The 25,000-nt window shown below is 44.2% G+C and overlaps 1 protein-coding gene and 1 long non-coding RNA gene across 3 annotated transcripts in view; one reads left to right on the forward strand and one right to left on the reverse strand.

The window, feature by feature from the left end:
* The window catches only part of LOC127910876 (receptor-type tyrosine-protein phosphatase mu-like), a 688,506-nt gene that overhangs the window by 25,108 nt on the left and 638,398 nt on the right, over positions 1-25,000 (reverse strand). Inside the window, exons 27-29 of the mRNA XM_052475958.1 lie at positions 22,243-22,397; positions 21,133-21,268; positions 15,274-15,423 (exon numbers count right to left, since the gene is read on the reverse strand). Of these exons, the coding sequence (XP_052331918.1) occupies positions 15,274-15,423; positions 21,133-21,268; positions 22,243-22,397 (441 nt within the window). The remainder of the gene's footprint in view (positions 1-15,273; positions 15,424-21,132; positions 21,269-22,242; positions 22,398-25,000) is intronic.
* Positions 8,452-9,520, forward strand: LOC127910879 (uncharacterized). Of its 2 annotated transcripts, none has more exons than XR_008076508.1 (3): positions 8,452-8,741; positions 9,114-9,302; positions 9,429-9,520. It is a non-coding gene; the product is annotated as an uncharacterized LOC127910879 (long non-coding RNA). The 2 variants fall into 2 exon arrangements; XR_008076509.1 differs by lacking the exon at positions 8,452-8,741 and adding an exon at positions 8,780-8,930.

A 25,000-nucleotide genomic window follows, 5' to 3' on the forward strand; every position in this document is an offset into this window, starting at 1 on the left:
ACACTGGGTTACACTGGGTTACAGGGGGTTACAGTGGGTTACAGGGGGTGACAGGGGGTTACAGGGGGTTACACTGGGTTACAGGGGGTTACAGTGGGTTACAGGTGGTTACAGGGGGTTACAGGGGGTTACAGTGGGTTACAGGGGGTTACAGTGGGTTACAGTGGGTTACAGTGGGTTACAGGGGGTTACACTGGGTTACAGGGGGTTACAGTGGGTTACAGGGGGTTACAGTGGGTTACAGGGGGTTACACTGGGTTACAGGGGGTTACACTGGGTTACAGGGGGTTACAGTGGGTTACAGGGGGTTACACTGGGTTACAGGGGGTTACAGTGGGTTACAGGGAGTTACACTGGGTTACAGGTTTATACAGTGGGTTACAGTGGGTTACAGGGGGTTCCAGGGCGATACAGGTGGTTACAGTGGGTTACAGTGGGTTACAGGGCGATTGTGGGTTACAGGGGGTTACAGTGGGTTACAGGGCAATAGTGGGTTACAGGGCGATACAGGTGGTTACAGGGGGTTACACTGGGTTACACTGGGTTACAGGGGGTTACAGTGGGTTACAGGGGGTTACAGTGGGTTACAGGGCGATACAGGTGGTTACAGTGGGTTACAGTGGGTTACAGGGCGATAGTGGGTTACAGTGGGTTACAGTGGGTTACAGGGGGTTACAGGGCGATACAGGTGGTTACAGTGGGTTACAGTGGGTTACAGGGCGATAGTGGGTTACAGGGGGTTACAGTGGGTTACAGGGCAATAGTGGGTTACAGGGCGATACAGGTGGTTACAGGGGGTTACACTGGGTTACACTGGGTTACAGGGGGTTACAGTGGGTTACAGGGGTGACAGGGGGTTACATGGGGGTTACACTGGGTTACAGGGGGTTACAGTGGGTTACAGGTGGTTACAGGGGGTTACAGTGGGTTACACTGGGTTACAGGGGGTTACAGTGGGTTACAGTGGGTTACAGTGGGTTACAGGGGGTTACACTGGGTTACAGGGGGTTACACTGGGTTACAGGGGGTTACAGTGGGTTACAGGGGGTTACAGTGGGTTACAGACGGTTACAGTGGGTTACAGGGGGTTACACTGGGTTACAGGGGGTTACAGTGGGTTACAGGGGGTTACAGTGGGTTACAGGGGGTTACACTGGGTTACAGGGGGTTACACTGGGTTACAGGGGGTTACACTGGGTTACAGGGGGTTACAGTGGGTTACAGGGGGTTACACTGGGTTACAGGGGGTTACAGTGGGTTACAGGGGGTTACACTGGGATACAGGTTTATACAGTGGGTTACAGGGGGTTACACTGGGTTACAGGTTTATACAGTGGGTTATAGGGGGTTACAGGGGGTTACACTGGGTTACAGGTTTATACAGTGGGTTACAGTGGGTTACAGGTTTATACAGTGGGTTACAGGGGGTTACACTGGGTTACAGGTTTATACAGTGGGTTACAGGGGGTTACAGGGGGTTACACTGGGTTACAGGTTTATACAGTGGGTTACAGTGGGTTACAGGTTTATACAGTGGGTTACAGTGGGTCACAAGGCCAAATTACAGAGGAATAACTTTTTGAGGCTATTAAATCCTTTCAGCCTGAAAAACCCCAGGGCTTGATGACATACTGGTAGAGGTAGATCAAGTATTTTTGATATACTAAAAGCTCCATTGTTAGATTATTTTAACTACTCCTATGGAAATGGTCATCTGTCAGGTACTCAGCAGGAAGATCTGATTTCTCTATTATTAAAAGAATACCCAGATGGCAAATATAAAGATCCAGTCCATCTAAAAAACTGGAGACCCCTTACACTTCAATGTTGTGATGCAAAAATACTATTGAAGTGCATAGCACTCAGAATTAAAAGGGTTTTTATCAGATATTGTTCATCCTGATCAGACAGGTTTTTACATGGGCTATATATTGGAGATAATATACGACAACTACTATAAATAATAGAACATCATGAACCATCTAAGAAGCCAGGAATGTTATTTATAGCGGATTTTGAAAAGCCATTTGATAAAGTAAGACAGCATTCTATTTATAAATGCCTGTATTTTTTCAATATCAGTAATTCTCTTATAAAATGGGTAAAAAATAATGTATAGCAACCCCAGGTGTCAAATAGTAAATAACAGCTACTTCTCAGAGTGTTTTGAATTGTCAAGAGGAGTTAAACAAGGGTGTCCGCTGTCACCATATCTATTCGTTATGGCCATCGAAATGCTATCTATTAAAATCAGATCCAATAACAACATTAGAGGATTAGAAATCCAATGCTTAAAAACAAAGGTGTCCATGTATGCCGATGAATCAAGTTTTACATTAAGTCCTCAAGCTAGATCCCTGCAATGTCTCATTAACGATCCCTGCAATGTCTCAATGAAGATCCCTGCAATGTCTCATTGAAGATCCCTGCAATGTCTCATTGAAGATCCCTGCAATGTCTCATTAACGATCCCTGCAATGTCTCATTGAAGATCCCTGCAATGAATGTCTCATTGAAGATCCCTGCAATGTCTCATTGAAGATCCCTGCAATGTCTCATTGAAGATCCCTGCAATGAATGTCTCATTGAAGATCCCTGCAATGAATGTCTCATTGAAGATCCCTGCAATGTCTCATTGAAGATCCCTGCAATGTCTCATGAAGATCCCTGCAATGTCTCATTGAAGATCCCTGCAATTTCTCATTGAAGATCCCTGCAATGTCTCATTGAAGATCCCTGCAATGTCTCATTGAAGATCCCTGCAATTTCTCATTGAAGATCCCTGCAATGTCTCATTGAAGATCCCTGCAATGTCTCATTGAAGATCCATGCAATGTCTCATTGAAGATCCCTGCAATGTCTCATTGAAGATCCCTGCAATGTCTCATTGAAGATCCCTGCAATGTCTCATGAAGATCCCTGCAATGTCTCATGAAGATCCCTGCAATGTCTCATTGAAGATCCCTGCAATGTCTCATTGAAGATCCCTGCAATGTCTCATTGAAGATCCCTGCAATGTCTCATTGAAGATCCCTGCAATGTCTCATTGAAGATCCCTGCAATGTCTCATTGAAGATCCCTGCAATGTCTCATTGAAGATCCCTGCAATTTCTCATTGAAGATCCCTGCAATGTCTCATTGAAGATCCCTGCAATGTCTCATTGAAGATCCCTGCAATGTCTCATGAAGATCCCTGCAATGTCTCATGAAGATCCCTGCAATGTCTCATTGAAGATCCCTGCAATGTCTCATTGAAGATCCCTGCAATGTCTCATTGAAGATCCCTGCAATGTCTCATTGAAGATCCCTGCAATGTCTCATTGAAGATCCCTGCAATGTCTCATTGAAGATCCCTGCAATGTCTCATTGAAGATCCCTGCAATGTCTCATTGAAGATCCCTGCAATGTCTCATTGAAGATCCCTGCAATGAATGTCTCATTGAAGATCCCTGCAATGTCTCATTGAAGATCCCTGCAATGAATGTCTCATTGAAGATCCCTGCAATGTCTCATTGAAGATCCCTGCAATGTCTCATTAACGATCCCTGCAATGTCTCATTAACGATCCCTGCAATGACTCATGAAGATCCCTGCAATGTCTCATTGAAGATCCCTGCAATGTCTCATTGAAGATCCCTGCAATGTCTCATTGAAGATCCCTGCAATGTCTCATTGAAGATCCCTGCAATGAATGTCTCATTGAAGATCCCTGCAATGTCTCATTGAAGATCCCTGCAATGTCTCATTGAAGATCCCTGCAATGAATGTCTCATTGAAGATCCCTGCAATGTCTCATTGAAGATCCCTGCAATGTCTCATGAAGATCCCTGCAATGTCTCATTGAAGATCCCTGCAATTTCTCATTGAAGATCCCTGCAATGTCTCATTGAAGATCCCTGCAATGTCTCATTGAAGATCCCTGCAATTTCTCATTGAAGATCCCTGCAATGTCTCATTGAAGATCCCTGCAATGTCTCATTGAAGATCCCTGCAATGTCTCATTGAAGATCCCTGCAATGTCTCATTGAAGATCCCTGCAATGTCTCATGAAGATCCCTGCAATGTCTCATTGAAGATCCCTGCAATGTCTCATGAAGATCCCTGCAATGTCTCATTGAAGATCCCTGCAATGTCTCATTGAAGATCCCTGCAATGCCTCATGAAGATCCCTGCAATGTCTCATTGAAGATCCCTGCAATGACTCATTGAAGATCCCTGCAATGTCTCATTGAAGATCCCTGCAATGTCTCATTGAAGATCCCTGCAATGTCTCATTGAAGATCCCTGCAATGAATGTCTCATTGAAGATCCCTGCAATGTCTCATTGAAGATCCCTGCAATGTCTCATTGAAGATCCCTGCAATGAATGTCTCATTGAAGATCCCTGCAATGTCTCATTGAAGATCCCTGCAATGTCTCATTAACGATCCCTGCAATGTCTCATTAACGATCCCTGCAATGTCTCATTGAAGATCCCTGCAATGAATGTCTCATTGAAGATCCCTGCAATGTCTCATTGAAGATCCCTGCAATGTCTCATTGAAGATCCCTGCAATGTCTCATTAACGATCCCTGCAATGTCTCATTGAAGATCCCTGCAATGAATGTCTCATTGAAGATCCCTGCAATGTCTCATTGAAGATCCCTGCAATGTCTCATTGAAGATCCCTGCAATGAATGTCTCATTGAAGATCCCTGCAATGTCTCATTGAAGATCCCTTCAATGTCTCATTAACGATCCCTGCAATGTCTCATTAACGATCCCTGCAATGACTCATGAAGATCCCTGCAATGTCTCATTGAAGATCCCTGCAATGTCTCATTGAAGATCCCTGCAATGTCTCATTGAAGATCCCTGCAATGTCTCATTGAAGATCCCTGCAATGTCTCATTGAAGATCCCTGCAATGAATGTCTCATTGAAGATCCCTGCAATGTCTCATTGAAGATCCCTGCAATGTCTCATTGAAGATCCCTGCAATGAATGTCTCATTGAAGATCCCTGCAATGTCTCATTGAAGATCCCTGCAATGTCTCATGAAGATCCTGCAATGTCTCATTGAAGATCCCTGCAATTTCTCATTGAAGATCCCTGCAATGTCTCATTGAAGATCCCTGCAATGTCTCATTGAAGATCCCTGCAATTTCTCATTGAAGATCCCTGCAATGTCTCATTGAAGATCCCTGCAATGTCTCATTGAAGATCCCTGCAATGTCTCATTGAAGATCCCTGCAATGTCTCATTGAAGATCCCTGCAATGTCTCATGAAGATCCTGCAATGTCTCATTGAAGATCCCTGCAATGTCTCATGAAGATCCCTGCAATGTCTCATTGAAGATCCCTGCAATGTCTCATTGAAGATCCCTGCAATGCCTCATGAAGATCCCTGCAATGTCTCATTGAAGATCCCTGCAATGACTCATTGAAGATCCCTGCAATGTCTCATTGAAGATCCCTGCAATGTCTCATTGAAGATCCCTGCAATGTCTCATTGAAGATCCCTGCAATGTCTCATTGAAGATCCCTGCAATGTCTCATTGAAGATCCCTGCAATGTCTCATTGAAGATCCCTGCAATGTCTCATTGAAGATCCCTGCAATGTCTCATTGAAGATCCCTGCAATGTCTCATTGAAGATCCCTGCAATGTCACATTGAAGATCCCTGCAATGACTCATTGAAGATCCCTGCAATGTCTCATTGAAGATCCCTGCAATGTCTCATTGAAGATCCCTGCAATGAATGTCTCATTGAAGATCCCTGCAATGTCTCATTGAAGATCCCTGCAATGTCTCATTGAAGATCCCTGCAATGAATGTCTCATTGAAGATCCCTGCAATGTCTCATTGAAGATCCCTGCAATGTCTCATGAAGATCCCTGCAATGTCTCATTGAAGATCCCTGCAATTTCTCATTGAAGATCCCTGCAATGTCTCATTGAAGATCCCTGCAATGTCTCATTGAAGATCCCTGCAATTTCTCATTGAAGATCCCTGCAATGTCTCATTGAAGATCCCTGCAATGTCTCATTGAAGATCCCTGCAATGTCTCATTGAAGATCCCTGCAATGTCTCATTGAAGATCCCTGCAATGTCTCATGAAGATCCCTGCAATGTCTCATTGAAGATCCCTGCAATGTCTCATGAAGATCCCTGCAATGTCTCATTGAAGATCCCTGCAATGTCTCATTGAAGATCCCTGCAATGCCTCATGAAGATCCCTGCAATGTCTCATTGAAGATCCCTGCAATGCCTCATTGAAGATCCCTGCAATGTCTCATTGAAGATCCCTGCAATGTCTCATTGAAGATCCCTGCAATGTCTCATTGAAGATCCCTGCAATGTCTCATTGAAGATCCCTGCAATCCCTGCAATGTCTCATTGAAGATCCCTGCAATGTCTCATTGAAGATCCCTGCAATGTCTCATTGAAGATCCCTGCAATGTCTCATTGAAGATCCCTGCAATGTCACATTGAAGATCCCTGCAATGACTCATTGAAGATCCCTGCAATGTCTCATTGAAGATCCCTGCAATGTCTCATTGAAGATCCCTGCAATGTCTCATTGAAGATCCCTGCAATGTCTCATTGAAGATCCCTGCAATGTCTCATTGAAGATCCCTGCAATGTCTCATTGAAGATCCCTGCAATGTCTCATTGAAGATCCCTGCAATGTCTCATTGAAGATCCCTGCAATGTCTCATTGAAGATCCCTGCAATGTCTCATTGAAGATCCCTGCAATGTCTCATTGAAGATCCCTGCAATGTCTCATTGAAGATCCCTGCAATGTCTCATTGAAGATCCCTGCAATGCCTCATTGAAGATCCCTGCAATGTCACATTGAAGATCCCTGCAATGTCTCATTGAAGATCCCTGCAATGTCTCATTGAAGATCCCTGCAATGTCTCATTGAAGATCCCTGCAATGTCTCATTGAAGATCCCTGCAATGTCTCATGAAGATCCCTGCAATGTCTCATTGAAGATCCCTGCAATGTCACATTGAAGATCCCTGCAATGTCTCATTGAAGATCCCTGCAATGTCTCATTGAAGATCCCTGCAATGTCTCATTGAAGATCCCTGCAATGTCTCATTGAAGATCCCTGCAATGTCTCATGAAGATCCCTGCAATGTCTCATTGAAGATCCCTGCAATGTCACATTGAAGATCCCTGCAATGTCTCATTGAAGATCCCTGCAATGCCTGGATCCTTAAAAAATACAACTTTTACTGCAGTTGACCTATAGAATGGGATGATGGTGAAGTAGACATACTCTGTATTCATGTCACAAAAGACATAAATAAGCTCTCCACAATGAATTTCAATAGAAAACTTGTAAAATTAGACAAGATCCTGCAACCTTGGAGAGGTATATACCTGGCTATTTATGGAAAAATTGCCCTGATTAACTCCTTAGTCATATCTCAGTTTACTCACTTACTTAAAAAAAATATATTTCACCTTTATTTAACCAGGTAGGCAAGTTGAAAACAAGTTCTCATTTACAATTGCGACCTGGCCAAGATAGAGCAAAGCAGTTCGACAGATACAACGACACAGAGTTACACATGGAGTAAAACAAACATACAGTCAATAATACAGTATAAACAAGTCTATATACGACGTGAGCAAATGAGGTGAGAAGGGAGGTAAAGGCAAAAAAAAAGGCCATGGTGGCAAAGTAAATACAATATAGCAAGTAAAACACTGGAATGGTAGATTTGCAGTGGAAGAATGTGCAAAGTAGAAATAAAAAATAATGGCGCTGCCTACACCTGATGATTCGTTTTTCAAATAATATGAGCCAAAAATATTTAGCTTTATCTGGGACGCTAAACCAGACTAAATAAAACCAGCCTATCTATATAATGAATATGAGGTGGGTTGAGATGATTAAATATAAAAGCACTAAACCTCTCTCTAAAAGATTCACTTATTCAAAAGTTTTATTTGAACCCTAAATGGTTCTTAAGTAGGTTAATAAGAAAAGCTTGTCCGTTGTTTAGAAATGGCCTTTTTTTGCCTTTCTGCAGATTGCCATGTCTCATTTTAGATTCATTGAAAATTATACTTCTTTTTAAAGTATCTGTCTTTTTCAAACAAGCATTGCAGAGCTGGCTACAATTTAAATTTCATCCCCCTGAAAAGATAGAATGAATATTACAACACATATTATGGCTGAACTCAACTGTGCTGGTTGATAAAATACCTGTATTTATGGGAAAGATGTTTGAAAAGGGTATTTTGTTCTTAAATTATATTGTAAATTGTAATGGTAGAGTTATGTCCTTCATGGAGTTATCAGAATTGTACGGGAAGGTCTGCTCAATCCAAGAGTACAACCAATTGACAGGCAGGAGGAGGCAGGTGGCAGCGGGAGGAGGTAGGGAACTGGTCTGTCTGCCCAATATAAAGGATCTAAACTGGAGGAGGTAGGGAACTGGTCTGTCTGCCCAATATAAAGGATCAATACTGGAGGAGGCAGGTGGCAGCGGGAGGAGGCAGGGAACTGGTCTGTCTGCCCAATATAAAGGATAAAAACTGGAGGAGGCAGGTGGGAGGAGGGAGGGAACTGGTCTGTCTGCCCAATATAAAGGATCAAAACTGGAGGAGGCAGGTGGGAGGAGGTGGGGAACTGGTCTGTCTGCCCAATATAAAGGATAAAAACTGGAGGAGGCAGGTGGGAGGAGGGAGGGAACTGGTCTGTCTGCCCAATATAAAGGATAAAAACTGGAGGAGGCAGGTGGGAGGAGGTGGGGAACTGGTCTGTCTGCCCAATATAAAGGATCAAAACTGGAGGAGGCAGGTGGGAGGAGGTGGGGAACTGGTCTGTCTGCCCAATATAAAGGATAAAAACTGGAGGAGGCAGGTGGGAGGAGGGAGGGAACTGGTCTGTCTGCCCAATATAAAGGATAAAAACTGGAGGAGGCAGGTGGGAGGAGGGAGGGAACTGGTCTGTCTGCCCAATATAAAGGATAAAAACTGGAGGCAGGTGGGAGGAGGTAGGGAACTGGTCTGTCTGCCCAATATAAAGGATAAAAACTGGAGGAGGCAGGTGGGAGGAGGGAGGGAACTGGTCTGTCTGCCCAATATAAAGGATAAAAACTGGAGGCAGGTGGGAGGAGGTAGGGAACTGGTCTGTCTGCCCAATATAAAGGATAAAAACTGGAGGAGGCAGGTGGGAGGAGGTGGGGAACTGGTCTGTCTGCCCAATATAAAGGATAAAAACTGGAGGAGGCAGGTGGGAGGAGGGAGGGAACTGGTCTGTCTGCCCAATATAAAGGATAAAAACTGGAGGAGGCAGGTGGGAGGAGGTGGGGAACTGGTCTGTCTGCCCAATATAAAGGATAAAAACTGGAGGAGGCAGGTGGGAGGAGGTGGGGAACTGGTCTGTCTGCCCAATATAAAGGATAAAAACTGGAGGAGGCAGGTGGGAGGAGGTAGGGAACTGGTCTGTCTGCCCAATATAAAGGATAAAAACTGGAGGAGGCAGGTGGGAGGAGGTGGGGAACTGGTCTGTCTGCCCAATATAAAGGATCAAAACTGGAGGAGGCAGGTGGGAGGAGGTGGGGAAATGGTCTGTCTGCCCAATATAAAGGATAAAAACTGGAGGAGGCAGGTGGGAGGAGGTAGGGAACTGGTCTGTCTGCCCAATATAAAGAATCAAAACTGGAGAAGGCAGGTGGGAGGAGGTGGGGAACTGGTCTGTCTGCCCAAAATAAAGGATCAATACTGGAGGAGGCAGGTGGCAGAGAGGAGGTAGGGAACTGGTCTGTCTGCCCAAAATAAAGGATCAAAACTGGAGGAGGCAGGTGGCAGAGGGAGGAGGGAGGGAACTGGTCTGTCTGCCCAAAATAAAGGATAAAAACTGGAGGAGGCAGGTGGCAGAGGGAGGAGGTAGGGAACTGGTCTGTCTGCCCAATATAAAGGATCAATACTGGAGGAGGAGGGTGGCAGTGGGAGGAGGTAGGGAACTGGTCTGTCTGCCCAATATGAGGATAATAACTGGTGGAGGAATAAAAATAGCATAAATAGGAAAGAATACCCGTTTCATTTGAGGACCAGGATGTTGACAGCTGCGCCATACAGATTGCAAAATAGTTGGGAAGAGATTTTTGATGTACCGATTCCATGGTACAGGGTGTATGAGTTGATATTTAAAACAACGCAAGATTCAAGACTTCGTGCTTTTCAGCTAAAATTATTATATAGAATTCTTGCCACCAACAAAATGTTGAATATTTGGGGCATAAAATGATCGAAGCTCTGCAGATTTTGTTGTGAGGATACAGAATCAATAGACCATTTATTTTGGTATTTCCCTCAGGTAGCCTGTTTCTGGTCTCAGGTTCAGGAATGGCTGATAATGCATAGCATTGATCTAAAATAGACCCTAGAAATAGTACTGTTAGGAGATCTGGAGAGACCGGGTCAGTCAATTACTAATATACTGATACACTTAGTAAAAGTATTGATCTTCAACACGCAATCTGTGGATTCTATTCGATAAGATATATTGAAATTGTGAGTTAAACATCGCAGCATAGTTGAAAGATATGTGTTGCGTAGAAACACGAAGTGGGTGGCCAGCAGAGATATATGGGATGGGCTGAGGGAAGCTGAGGGTTGGGATGGGATGGGCTGAGGGAAGCTGAGGGTTGGGATGGGATGGGCTGAGCTGAGGGAAGCTGAGGGTTGGGATGGGATGGGCTGAGGGAAGCTGAGGGTTGGGATGGGATGGGCTGAGCTGAGGGAAGCTGAGGGTTGGGATGGGATGGGCTGAGGGAAGCTGAGGGTTGGGATGGGATGAGCTGAGGGAAGCTGAGGGTTGGGATGGGCTGAGGGAAGCTGAGGGTTGGGATGGGATGGGCTGAGGGAAGCTGAGGGTTGGGATAGGATGGGCTAAGGGAAGCTGAGGGTTGGTATGGGATGGGCTGAGGGAAACTGAGGGTTGCGATGGGCTGAGGGAAGCTGAGGGTTGGGATGGGCTGAGGGAAGCTGAGAGTTGGGATGGGCTGAGGGAAGCTGAGGGTTGGGATGGGATGGGCTGAGCTGAGGGAAGCTGAGGGTTGGGATGGGATGGGCTGAGGGTTGGCATGGGATGGGCTGAGGGAAGCTGAGGGTTGGGATGGGATGGGCTGAGGGAAGCTGAGGGTTGGGATGGGATGGGCTGAGGGTGGCCAGCAGAGATAGATGGGATGGACTGAGGGAAGCTGAGGGTTGGGATGGGATGGGCTGAGGGTGGCCAGCAGAGATAGATGGGATGGACTGAGGGAAGCTGAGGGTTGGGATGGGATGTGTTGAGGGAAGCTGAGGGTTGAGATGGGATGGGCTGAGGGAAGCTGAGGGTTGGGATGGGATGGGCTGAGGGAAGCTGAGGGTTGGGATGGGATGGGCTGAGGGTGGCCAGCAGAGATAGATGGGATGGACTGAGGGAAGCTGAGGGTTGGGATGGGATGGGCTGAGGAAGCTGAGGGTTGGGATGGGCTGAGGGAAGCTGAGGGTTGGGATGGGCTGAGGGTGGCCAGCAGAGATAGATGGGATGGGCTGAGGGAAGCTGAGGGTTGGTATGTAGAATTGGAGACAAGTGGGAGTGGAGTTGCTGTGTGAGAGAGAGAATGATGCTCTAAAGATAAAGGGGGGAAAAAGTCCAAATAAAACATAATAAAAGTACATTTGAACGACACCAAGTGGCCGTGTTTTTACAACTAATGGCAGTTTGCCTGAGGCTGATGCCGTGCAGGTGTTTGTACACATGTATATACACACACCCTCATTCAAATAAACACATACAAGAACACACACATACATGTAATAGTGCCAGACCTGCACACAAATATATAAAGAAGGCATTGCTGTTATGATTTCAGTTGTCCTTGATGTCCTTTGTTTTAAATGTATTTATTATTATTATTATTATTTTTAATGTTTTATTATTATTAGTATTCATTATTATTATTATTATTATTATTATTATTATTATTATTATACATTATTATTATTATTATTATTATTATTATTATTATTATTATTATTATTATTATTATTATTATTATTATTATTCGTTTTATTATTATTATTATTATTATTATTATTATTATTATTATTATTTTTGTTATTTATTTATTATTATTTTTCCTTTGTTTTAAATGTATTATTTAGTTACATTTTTTGTTTCTTCTGTCTTTTCCTATTTTCCTCTATAGTTCTCTTGGTTGTTGGTGCATTGGGGGGTTCTTGGGGGTGGGGAATTAATTGCATTTTTTCCCCCGGGGGGCTCTGGGAGGGCTCTCGAATGGTTGAGGGACAGATATTGGGGAACTGTGGGGGGATCTTGGTGGGTTCGGCTTTCACAAGATTGTGATCATGAAAAAGGAAACTATGACATATATTTTATATCACTATCATGCACACGCACCCTCACACATAAGGACGGCTCTGTTGCAGGAAGACTGATACATGTTTGATAGTAGTAGTAGACACCCTCACACATAAGGACGGCTCTGTTGCAGGAAGACTGATACATGTTTGATAGTAGTAGTAGACACCCTCACACATAAGGATGGCTCTGTTGCAGGAAGACTGATACATGTTTGATAGTAGTAGTAGACACCCTCACACATAAGGACGGCTCTGTTGCAGGAAGACTGATACATGTTTGATAGTGTCTTGATGCTGTAGTGTTTGATAGTGTCTTGATGCTGTAGTGTTTGATAGTGTCTTGATGCTGTAGTGTTTGATAGTGTCTTGATGCTGTAGTGTTTGATAGTGTCTTGATGCTGTAGTGTTTGATAGTGTCTTGATGCTGTAGTGTTTGATAGTGTCTTGATGCTGTAGTGTTTGATAGTGTCTTGATGCTGTAGTGTTTGATAGTGTCTTGATGCTGTAGTGTTTGATAGTGTCTTGATGCTGTAGTGTTTGATAGTGTCTTGATGCTGTAGTGTTTGATAGTGTCTTGATGCTGTAGTGTTTGATAGTGTCTTGATGCTGTAGTGTTTGATAGTGTCTTGATGCTGTAGTGTTTGATAGTGTCTTGATGCTGTAGTGTTTGATAGTGTCTTGATGCTGTAGTGTTTGATAGTGTCTTGATGCTGTAGTGTTTGATAGTGTCTTGATGCTGTAGTGTTTGATAGTGTCTTGATGCTGTAGTGTTTGATAGTGTCTTGATGCTGTAGTGTTTGATAGTGTCTTGATGCTGTAGTGTTTGATAGTGTCTTGATGCTGTAGTGTTTGATAGTGTCTTGATGCTGTAGTGTTTGATAGTGTCTTGATGCTGTAGTGTTTGATAGTGTCTTGATGCTGTAGTGTTTGATAGTGTCTTGATGCTGTAGTGTTTGATAGTGTCTTGATGCTGTAGTGTTTGATAGTGTCTTGATGCTGTAGTGTTTGATAGTGTCTTGATGCTGTAGTGTTTGATAGTGTCTTGATGCTGTAGTGTTTGATAGTGTCTTGATGCTGTAGTGTTTGATAGTGTCTTGATGCTGTAGTGTTTGATAGTGTCTTGATGCTGTAGTGTTTGATAGTGTCTTGATGCTGTAGTGTTTGATAGTGTCTTGATGCTGTAGTGTTTGATAGTGTCTTGATGCTGTAGTGTTTGATAGTGTCTTGATGCTGTAGTGTTTGATAGTGTCTTGATGCTGTAGTGTTTGATAGTGTCTTGATGCTGTAGTGTTTGATAGTGTCTTGATGCTGTAGTGTTTGATAGTGTCTTGATGCTGTAGTGTTTGATAGTGTCTTGATGCTGTAGTGTTTGATAGTGTCTTGATGCTGTAGTGTTTGATAGTGTCTTGATGCTGTAGTGTTTGATAGTGTCTTGATGCTGTAGTGTTTGATAGTGTCTTGATGCTGTAGTGTTTGATAGTGTCTTGATGCTGTAGTGTTTGATAGTGTCTTGATGCTGTAGTGTTTGATAGTGTCTTGATGCTGTAGTGTTTGATAGTGTCTTGATGCTGTAGTGTTTGATAGTGTCTTGATGCTGTAGTGTTTGATAGTGTCTTGATGCTGTAGTGTTTGATAGTGTCTTGATGCTGTAGTGTTTGATAGTGTCTTGATGCTGTAGTGTTTGATAGTGTCTTGATGCTGTAGTGTTTGATAGTGTCTTGATGCTGTAGTGTTTGATAGTGTCTTGATGCTGTAGTGGTTGATAGTGTCTTGATGCTGTAGTGTTTGATAGTGTCTTGATGCTGTAGTGTTTGATAGTGTCTTGATGCTGTAGTGTTTGATAGTGTCTTGATGCTGTAGTGTTTGATAGTGTCTTGATGCTGTAGTGTTTGATAGTGTCTTGATGCTGTAGTGTTTGATAGTGTCTTGATGCTGTAGTGTTTGATAGTGTCTTGATGCTGTAGTGTTTGATAGTGTCTTGATGCTGTAGTGTTTGATAGTGTCTTGATGCTGTAGTGTTTGATAGTGTCTTGATGCTGTAGTGTTTGATAGTGTCTTGATGCTGTAGTGTTTGATAGTGTCTTGATGCTGTAGTGTTTGATAGTGTCTTGATGCTGTAGTGTTTGATAGTGTCTTGATGCTGTAGTGTTTGATAGTGTCTTGATGCTGTAGTGTTTGATAGTGTCTTGATGCTGTAGTGTTTGATAGTGTCTTGATGCTGTAGTGTTTGATAGTGTCTTGATGCTGTAGTGTTTGATAGTGTCTTGATGCTGTAGTGTTTGATAGTGTCTTGATGCTGTAGTGTTTGATAGTGTCTTGATGCTGTAGTGTTTGATAGTGTCTTGATGCTGTAGTGTTTGATAGTGTCTTGATGCTGTAGTGTTTGATAGTGTCTTGATGCTGTAGTGTTTGATAGTGTCTTGATGCTGTAGTGTTTGATAGTGTCTTGATGCTGTAGTGTTTGATAGTGTCTTGATGCTGTAGTGTTTGATAGTGTCTTGATGCTGTAGTGTTTGATAGTGTCTTGATGCTGTAGTGTTTGATAGTGTCTTGATTATTTGTCCTTCGTGTTCTAATACTTTAATGTTACCTCTTCCTTGTGTTTTTTGTAATAAATAATTTAAAAAATATATATTTAAAAAATACAAAGAACAGCTCAAATAAGCAGCAAGGAGAATAAATAAATTAGCAAAAATGTATTACAACCTGTTTTCACTTTTGTCATTATGGGATATTGTGTGTAGATTGATGAGAATTATTATTATATTTAAATACATTTTAGAATAAGGCTGTGAAGTAAGAAAATGTGGAAAAATGCACTGCAAATGCGTCTGTGTAGGACACTCGACTTGCTGGCCTAAATGAGGAAGGATCACAATGGAACACATTCTCACCCGGAACTCCTCTTTGATCTGGGAGGAGTTGGTCTGGGGGTCCAATCGGTTCATTTCATAGTAGACCGAGCGCAGCTGATTGGCTGGAATGGTGGTGTCACCACAAAGACACGCCTCCAAGATGGCATCGTGGATGAAGACATATTGCTCCTGGAAAAAGCAGAAAGATGGACACAACGGGACAATATCAAACAACAGACAATCAGCACACATAAAGAGATGGAAATTAATAGGGTCTATATAATAGGGCCTATATAATAGGGTCAATATAATAGGGTCTATATAATAGGGCCTATATAATAGGGTCAATATAATAGGGTCTATATAATAGGGCCTATATAATAGGGTCTATATAATAGGGGCTATATAATAGGGTCTATATAATAGGGCCTATATAATAGGGTCTATATAATATGGTCTATATAATAGGGCCTATATAATAGGGTCTATATAATAGGGTCAATATAATAGGGCCAATATAATAGGGTCTATATAATAGGGTCTATATAATAGGGCCTATATAATAGGGTCTATATAATAGGGTCAATATAATAGGGCCAATATAATAGGGTCTATATAATAGGGTCTATATAATAGGGTCTATATAATAGGGCCAATATAATAGGGTCTATATAATAGGGTCTATATAATAGGGCCTATATAATAGGGTCTATATAATAGGGCCTATATAATAGGGCCTTGATAATAGGGTCTATATAATAGGGTCTATATAATAGGGCCAATATAATAGGGTCTATATAATAGGGTCTATATAATAGGGCCAATATAATAGGGTCTATATAATAGGGTCTATATAATAGGGCCAATATAATAGGGTCTATATAATAGGGTCTATATAATAGGGCCAATATAATAGGGTCTATATAATAGGGTCTATATAATAGGGCCATATAATAGGTCTATATAATAGGGTCTATATAATAGGGTCTATATAATAGGGTCTATATAATAGGGTCTATATATAGGTCTATATAATAGGGCCTTGATAATAGGGTCTATATAATAGGGTCTATATAATAGGGTCTATATATAGGTCTATATAATAGGGTCTATATAATAGGGTCTATATAATAGGGTCTATATAATAGGGCCTATATAATAGGGCATTGATAATAGGGTCTATATAATAGGGTCTATATAATAGGGCCTATATAATAGGGCCTATATAATAGGGCCAATATAATAGGGTCTATATAATAGGGTCTATATAATAGGGCCTATATAATAGGGCCTTGATAATAGGGTCTATATAATAGGGTCTATATAATAGGGTCTATATAATAGGGTCTATATAATAGGGCCTATATAATAGGGTCTATATAATAGGATCTATATAATAGGGTCTATATAATAGGGTCTATATAATAGGGTCTATATAATAGGGCCAATATAATAGGGCCTATATAATAGGGTCTTTATAATAGGGTCTAAATTGTGACCGATAAATGAATCTAAAAAATAAGCACAATCCCCTGTTCACCTTAAAGTAACGGAGAACAGAGCAGAAGGGCATAACAGGTTCACTCCAATGCCCACCACTCACCGACCCAGCGCAGCGCAGCGCAGCGCAGCCAACCAAGCCCCCCTCCCCCTCTTCCTCCCCCCCTTCCTTCCCCCACATCCACATACCCAGCCGGGTAGACGGCCACAGCTTAAGGCTTGACGTAAACCAGTTGTGACGTGACATTTTAGATGAGCGGTCCGCTGTCACTTCGGGACCAATACCTACGACAGTGAGGTCACTGATTAATAGACGCGACACGTGACACGATGATGTCATCTAACGAGCAGCCAGGAGGTGTTTTAGATCCTCGTTAGTGAGCCTGAGTGTTCTATTCCAAACTTTAACCTTAAAGATGGAATCCGCAGCAGTAGGGAGAAATAGAGCCACAGGCCGGACATCACCACCACCACCGCCTCCACCACCACCGCCTCCACCACCACCACCACCACCACCCCTACCACCACCACCCCTACCACCACCACCCCTACCACCACCACCACCACCACCACCACCACCACCACCCCTACCACCACCACCCCTACCACCACCACCGCCTCCACCACCACCACCACCGCCACCCCTACCACCACCACCACCGCTTCCACCACCACCACCACCCCCACCACCACCACCCCTACCACCACCACCACCACCACCACCCCTACCACCACCACTACCACCATCACCACCACCACCCCTACCTCTACCACCACCACCACCACCCCTACCACCACCACCACCACCACCACCACCACCACCCCCACCACCACCACCACCACCACCACCCCCACCACCACCACCACCATCACCCCTACCACCACCACCCCTACCACCACCACCACCATCACCCCTAGCACCATCACCACCACCACCACCACCCCTACCCCTACCACCACCCCTACCACCACCACCCCTACCACCACCACCCCTACCACCACCCCTACCACCACCCCTACCACCACCCCTACCACCACCACCACCACCCCTAACACCACCACCACCCCTACCCCTACCACCACTACCACCACCACCACCACCACCACCATCACCCCTACCCCTTCCACCACCACCACCACCCCTACCCCTTCCAACACCACCACCTCCACCACCACCACCACCAACACCCCTACCACCACCACCACCAATACCCCTACCACCACCACCACCACCACCCCTACCCCTTCCAACACCACCACCTCCACCACCACCACCACCACCACCCCCACCACCACCACCACCACCAACCCTACCACCACCACCACCACCACCACCACCACCCCCCTACAACCACCACCACCCCTACCACCACCACCACCACCACCCCTACCACCACCACCACCCCTACCACCACCACCACCCCTACTACCACCACCACCACCATCCCTAACACCACCACCCCTACCCCTACCACCACCACCACCCCTACCACCACCACCCCTACCACCACCACCACCACCACCACCATCACCCCTACCCCTTCCACCACCACCACCACCACCACCCCTACCCTTCCAACACCACCACCTCCACCACCCCCACCACCACCACCCCCACCACCACCACCACCACCACCCCTACCACCACCACCCCTACCACCACCACCACCACCACCACCACCACCACCCCTACAACCACCACCACCACCCCTACCACTACCACCCCTAACACCACCACCACCACCACCACCACCCTACCCAACACCACCCTACCCCTACACCACCCCTACCCTACACCACCCTACACCACCCTTCCCTACCCTACCCCACCCTACCCTACTACACCACCCTACCCCACACCACCCTACCCCTACCCACCCTACCCTAACCCACCCTACACCACCCTACCCTACACCACCCTACCCTACACCACCCTACCCCTACACCACCCTAGCCTACACCACCCTACCCAACACCACCCTACCCTACACCACCCCTACCCTACCCTACATCACCCTACCCCTACACCACCCTACCCTACACCACCCTACACCACCCCTACCCTACACCACCCTACCCTACCCCACCCTACACCACCCTACCCCTACACCACCCTACCCCACCCTACCCTACCCTACACCACCCTACCCTACACCACCCTACACCACCCCTACCTTACACCACCCTACCCCTACACCACCATACCCTACACCACCCTACCCCTACACCATCCCTACCCTACACCACCCTACCCTACACCACCCTACACCACCCCTACCCTACACCACCCTACCCTACCCCCCCTTACCTTACACCACCCTACCTACACCACCCTACCCCTACACCACCCCTACCCTACACCACCCTACCCTACCCTACTCTACCCTACACCACCCTACCCCACACCACCCTACCCTACACCACCTTACCCTACACCACCCTACCCTACACCACCCCTACCCTACACCACCCTACCCTACACCACCCCTACCCTACACCACCTTACCCTACACCACCCTACCCTACACCACCTTACCCTACACCACCCTACCCTACACCACCCCTACCCTACAACAACCTACCCTACACCACTCCTACCCTACACCACCTTACCCTACACCACCCTACCCTACACCACCCTACCCTACCCCACCCTACCCTACACCACCCCTACCCCTACACCACCCTACCCCCACCGCCACCCTACCACCACCCCACTGCCACCCCCGCCCCCACACCATCCTACCCCTACACCACCCCTACCCCTACACCACCCTACCCCCACCGCCACCCTACCACCAGTCCCACCCTGAACTTGAGGAGTGTGTGTCAGTCAGTCACTCATTTGTTCTCCAGTTGCTAAAGTACCAATCGGCCCGTCGTCGTCTATGAAACATTTGCCCGTTAAATCCAATGACGCCTGTGATTTAAAAGGAATCAGGGTGAAATGATGCATTCAGCCCCACTATGGATGACTCCAGATGGTGTCTGCTCACACTGAGTCCTTCAGCAGAAACCCAACACAGCTCTACCCTGGTCTGTAAAAGTTAGAAGACGGTGCCTGGGATGTTGTCCCCCCCCCAACCTCATCATTGAGCTAAAAACCTGCTCGTTTTTCAAGCCAGTAAAAATATTGTATTTACCCTTCGTATTGTCTGTCTTGTGCCTGCCTGCACCCCCTTGTCCAGTCTGTGTATTCTACTCTATAGATGATGATGTCATAGATGAGTACCCGGAGACATAATCGTAGTCGGGGAATGATGATGCCATGTGTTGAACCAGATGAGAACTATTTAACTGTCGTTGACACCCCCTCTATCGCCTCTCAGTGTACGGTGAACATTTATCCTGTTGTCTAGTCACTTTACCCCTACCTCTATATAAAGATCTATTACCTAAATGACCTGGTACCCCCTGCACTGTTGTCTAGTCACTTTACCCCTACCTCTATGAAAATATCTATTACCTAAATGACCTGGTACCCCCTGCACTGTTGTCTAGTCACTTTACCCCTACCTCTATATAAAGATCTATTACCTAAATGACCTGGTACCCCCTCCCCTGCACTGTTGTCTAGTCACTTTACCCCTACCTCTATGAAAATATCTATTTCCTAAATGACCTGGTACCCCCTGCACGTGTACTCGGTACTGGTACCCCCTGCACGTGGACTCGGTACTGGTACCCCCTGCACGTGGACTCGGCACTGGTACCCCCTGTATATAGCCAAGTTATTGTTACTCATTGTGGATTTATTCCTCGTGTGGTTATTTGTTCTATATTTTTCTCTCTGCGTTGTTGGGAACGTCAGTCAGCATTTCCCTGTTAGTCTACACCTGTTGTTTACCAAGCATTTCACTGTTAGTCTACACCTGTTGTTTACCAAGGACCCAGTCAGTCAGCATTTCACTGTTAGTCTACACCTGTTGTTTACCAAGCATTTCACTGTTAGTCTACACCTGTTGTTTTCGAACCACGTGACAAATAACATTTTATTTGAGGTGACGAGACTTTACAAGGGAGGTCGTGGCATTACCCAGATGGGCGACCCAAATTACTACTGTAAATGAGATGTGTGACCTGCATTACTACTGTAAATGAGATGTGTGACCTGCATTACTACTGTAAATGAGATGTGTTACCTGCATTACTACTGTAAATGAGATGTGTGACCTGCATTACTACTGTAAATGAGATGTGTGACCTGCATTACTACTGTAAATGAGATGTGTGACCTGCATTACTACTGTAAATGAGATGTGTGACCTGCATACTGTGAGATGACCTCTGTCTGTCTGTCTGTCTGTCTGTCTGTCTGTCTGTCTGTCTGTCCGTCCGTCCGTCCGTCCGTCCGTCCGTCCGTCCGTCCGTCCGTCCGTCCGTCCGTCTGTACTGTACCTCAGTCTGCACCATGTTGACTCTCCTGGAGCGCAGCTCTCTGACACAGTTATAGATGTCCACCACGCCCTCTCTCTCTGCCATGTCCAGCATGATGTCAATCACTATGAAACAGCCTGTTCGGCCAGCCCCCGCGCTATAGAGACAGAGACACAGAGAGAGAGACACCGAGAGAGAGAGACAGAGAGAGAGAGCGAGAGAGAGCAACAGAGACAGAGAGAGACAGAAAGAGAGAAAGAAAGAGAGAGCGACAGAGAGACATAGAAAGAGAGACACAGAGAGAGAGAGAGAGAGAGAGACAGAGAGAGACACAGAGAGAGACACAGAGAGAGAGAGAGAGAGAGAGAGAGAGAGAGAGAGAGAGAGAGACACAGAGAGAGAGACAGAGAGAGAGACACAGAGAGAAAGCGACCAACAGAGACACAGAGAGAGAGAGACAGAGAGAGAGACAGAGAGAGAGAGCAACAGAGAGACACAGAGAGAGAGCGACAGAGAGACACAGATAGAGAGAGAGAGAGAGAGAGAGAGAGAGAGAGAGAGAGACAGAGAGAGAGAGAGACAGAGAGACAGCCAGAGAGAGAGAGACAGAGAGAGAGAGAGAGAGTCAGAGAGACATAGAGAGCGCAACAGAGACACAAAGAGAGAGAGAGAGAGACACAGAGAGAGAGCGACAGAGAGACATAGAAAGAGAGACACAGAGAGAGAGAGAGAGAGAGAGACAGAGAGAGACACAGAGAGAGACACAGAGAGAGAGAGAGAGATGAGAAATGTTTACTGTTAATTTGTTATTGTTTATTTCACTTTAGTTTATTATCTATTTCACTTGCTTTGGCAATTTAAACATGTTTCCCATGCTAATAAAGCTCTTTGAATTGAATTGAAAAATGTATAGACAGAGAGAGAGATAGCGAGAGAGAGAGAGAGAGACACAGGGATAGAGAGCTGTGAGACATACATTTCAAAAACTGTACGTAAATGTATAATTGTCAGTAATACTCTCCATGACAGCTTAAGTTTCGCATTCAGGTTTTGAAGAATTAGATATCAGGTTGTCAGGGCAAGAGCCCCAGGCCCCAGAGAGAGACAGAGAAAGAGGGGATAGAATCATACCTGCAGTGGATGACCATGGGCCCAGCGTTGCTGAGTGTCTTGGCCTTGACCCTACGTACAAAGCCCAGGAGGCCAGTAGCGTGGTAGGGCACCCCGTGGTCCGGCCACCCCGTGAAGTGGAACTGACGGATCTCGCGGATCTCATGGGCTCCTCTCTGGAGGAGGACAGGAGGCAAGAGAAAAACAGACGGTCAAAGACAGACACAAAATACACTGTTCTTCAATCGATTTCCAGGTGTCCTCGAGGACTGTTTGCAGCACGTGTTTGAGTAGCATTAGCGTCTTCACCCAGCTCTCTCTCTCTCTCTCGATTACATCTTCTGTTTGCTTAGCATGGCCTGCTTCCTCTAGTCCTGAGAGAGGATAATGTTTGTAAGAGGTATTCAAACAAGAGTGTCTCTGTGGCCCGAGAAAATCTAGTCTATTTAACATCCCCACTCGCAAACCAAATGTTCAATATAAAAGCCTCAAGTAGTTTGTTAGTGTGGATATGGGAACAGAGCTGTAGTAATGGTAATGTATCGGTAGTAATGTAGTAGTAATGGTAATGTATCAGTAGTGATGTAGTAGTGATGATAATGTATCAGTAGTAATGTAGTAGTAATGGTAATGTATCGGTAGTAATGTAGTAGTAATGGTAATGTATCAGTAGTAATGTAGTAGTAATGGTAATGTATCGGTAGTGATGTAGGAGTAATGGTAATGTATCAGTAGTAATGTAGTAGTAATGGTAATGTATCAGTAGTAATGTAGCAGTAATGGTAATGTATTAGTAGGAATTTAGTAGTAGTAATGGCTATGTATTAGTAGGAATGTCGTAGTACTGATAATGTATTAGTGGTAATGTAGTAGTAATGGTAATGTATCCGTAGTAATGTAGTAGTAATGGTAGTGTATCGGTAGTAATGTAGTAGTAATGGTAATGTATCAGTAGGAATGTAGTAGTAATGGTAATGTATCGGTAGTAATGTAGTAGTAATGGTAATGTATCGGTAGTAATGTAGTAGTAGTGGTAATGTATTAGTAGGAATGTAGTAGTAGTAATGGCTATGTATTAGTAGGAATGCCGTAGTACTGATAATGTATTAGTGGTAATGTAGTAGTACTGGTAATGTAGTAGTAATGGTAATACATTAGTAGTAATGCAGTAGTAGTAATGCAGTAGTACTGAGCTGTAGTAATGGTAATGTATCAGTAGTAATGTAGTAGTAATGGTAATACATTAGTAGTAATGCAGTAGTAATGGCAATGTATTAGTAATAATGTAGTAGTAATGGTTATGGATTAGTAGGAATGTAGTAGTAATGGTAATACATTAGTAGTAATGTAGTAGTACTGATAATGTATCACTGGTAATGTAGTAGTACTGGTATCTGTAGTAATGTAGTAGTAATGGTAATACATTAGTAGTAATGAGTAGTAATGGCAATGTATTAGCAATAATGTAGTAGTAATGGTAATTCATTAGTAGTAATATAGTAGCACTGATAATGCAGTAGTAATAATGTAGTAGTACCGATAATGTATTAGTAATAATGCAGTAGTAATGGTAATGCATTAGTAGCAATGTAGTAGTACTGGTAATGTAGTAGTGGTAATGTAGCGGTAATGTAATGTATTAGTTGTGATATTTTATTTTTATTTTTTTAATTTTTACCTTTATTTAACCAGGCAAGTCAGTTAAGAACACATTCTTATTTTCAATGACGGCCTGGGAACAGTGGGTTAGGGTTAGTAGTAATGTCATAATGTAGCAGTATTACATAGTAGTAATGCAGAAGTAGTGTAGTAGTAGTAATTTAGAAGTAGTGTAGTAGTAGTAATGTAGCAGTAGTGTAGTAGTAGTAGTAATAGTAGTAGTAGTAGTAATGTAGAAGTAGTGTAGTAGTATTCATGTAGAAGTAGTGTAGTAGTAGTAGTAGTAGTAATGTAGAAGTAGTGTAGTAGTATTCATGTAGAAGTAGTGTAGTAGTAGTAGTAGTAGTAGTAATGTAGAAGTATTGTAGTAGTATTCATGTAGATGTAGTGTAGTAGTAGTAGAGGTAGTAGTAGTAATGTAGAAGTAGTGTAGTAGTATTCATGTAGAAGTAGTGTAGTACCAGTAGCAGTAGTAGTAGTAATGTAGAAGTAGTGTAGTAGTATTCATGTAGAAGTAGTGTAGTAGTAGTAGTAGTAGTAGTAATGTAGAAGTATTGTAGTAGTATTCATGTAGATGTAGTGTAGTAGTAGTAGAGGTAGTAGTAGTAATGTAGAAGTAGTGTAGTAGTATTCATGTAGAAGAAGTGTAGTACCAGTAGCAGTAGTAGTAGTAATGTAGAAGTAGTGTAGTAGTATTCATGTAGAAGTAGTGTAGTAGTAGTAGTAGCAGTAGTAGTAGTACTGTAGAAGTAGTGTAGTAGTATTCATGTAGAAGTAGTGTAGTACTAGTAGCAGTAGTAGTAGTAATGTAGAAGTAGTGTAGTAGTATTCATGTAGAAGTAGTGTAGTACTAGTAGCAGTAGTAGTAGTAATGTAGAAGTAGTGTAGTAGTATTCATGTAGAAGTAGTGTAGTAGTAGTAGCAGTAGTAGTAGTAGTAATGTAGAAGTAGTGTAGTAGTAGTAATGTAGCAGTAGTGTAGTAGTAGTAGTAGTAGTAATGTACAAATAGTGTAGAAGTGATAGTAGTAATGTAGAAGTAGTAGTAATGTAGAGGTAGTGTAGTAGTAGTAGTAGTAGTAGTAATGTAGAAGTAGTGTAGCAGTAGTAGTAGTAGTAGTA

Source organism: Oncorhynchus keta, chromosome 23, assembly GCF_023373465.1.
Source record: "Oncorhynchus keta strain PuntledgeMale-10-30-2019 chromosome 23, Oket_V2, whole genome shotgun sequence".
NCBI classification, from domain to species: domain Eukaryota; kingdom Metazoa; phylum Chordata; class Actinopteri; order Salmoniformes; family Salmonidae; genus Oncorhynchus; species Oncorhynchus keta.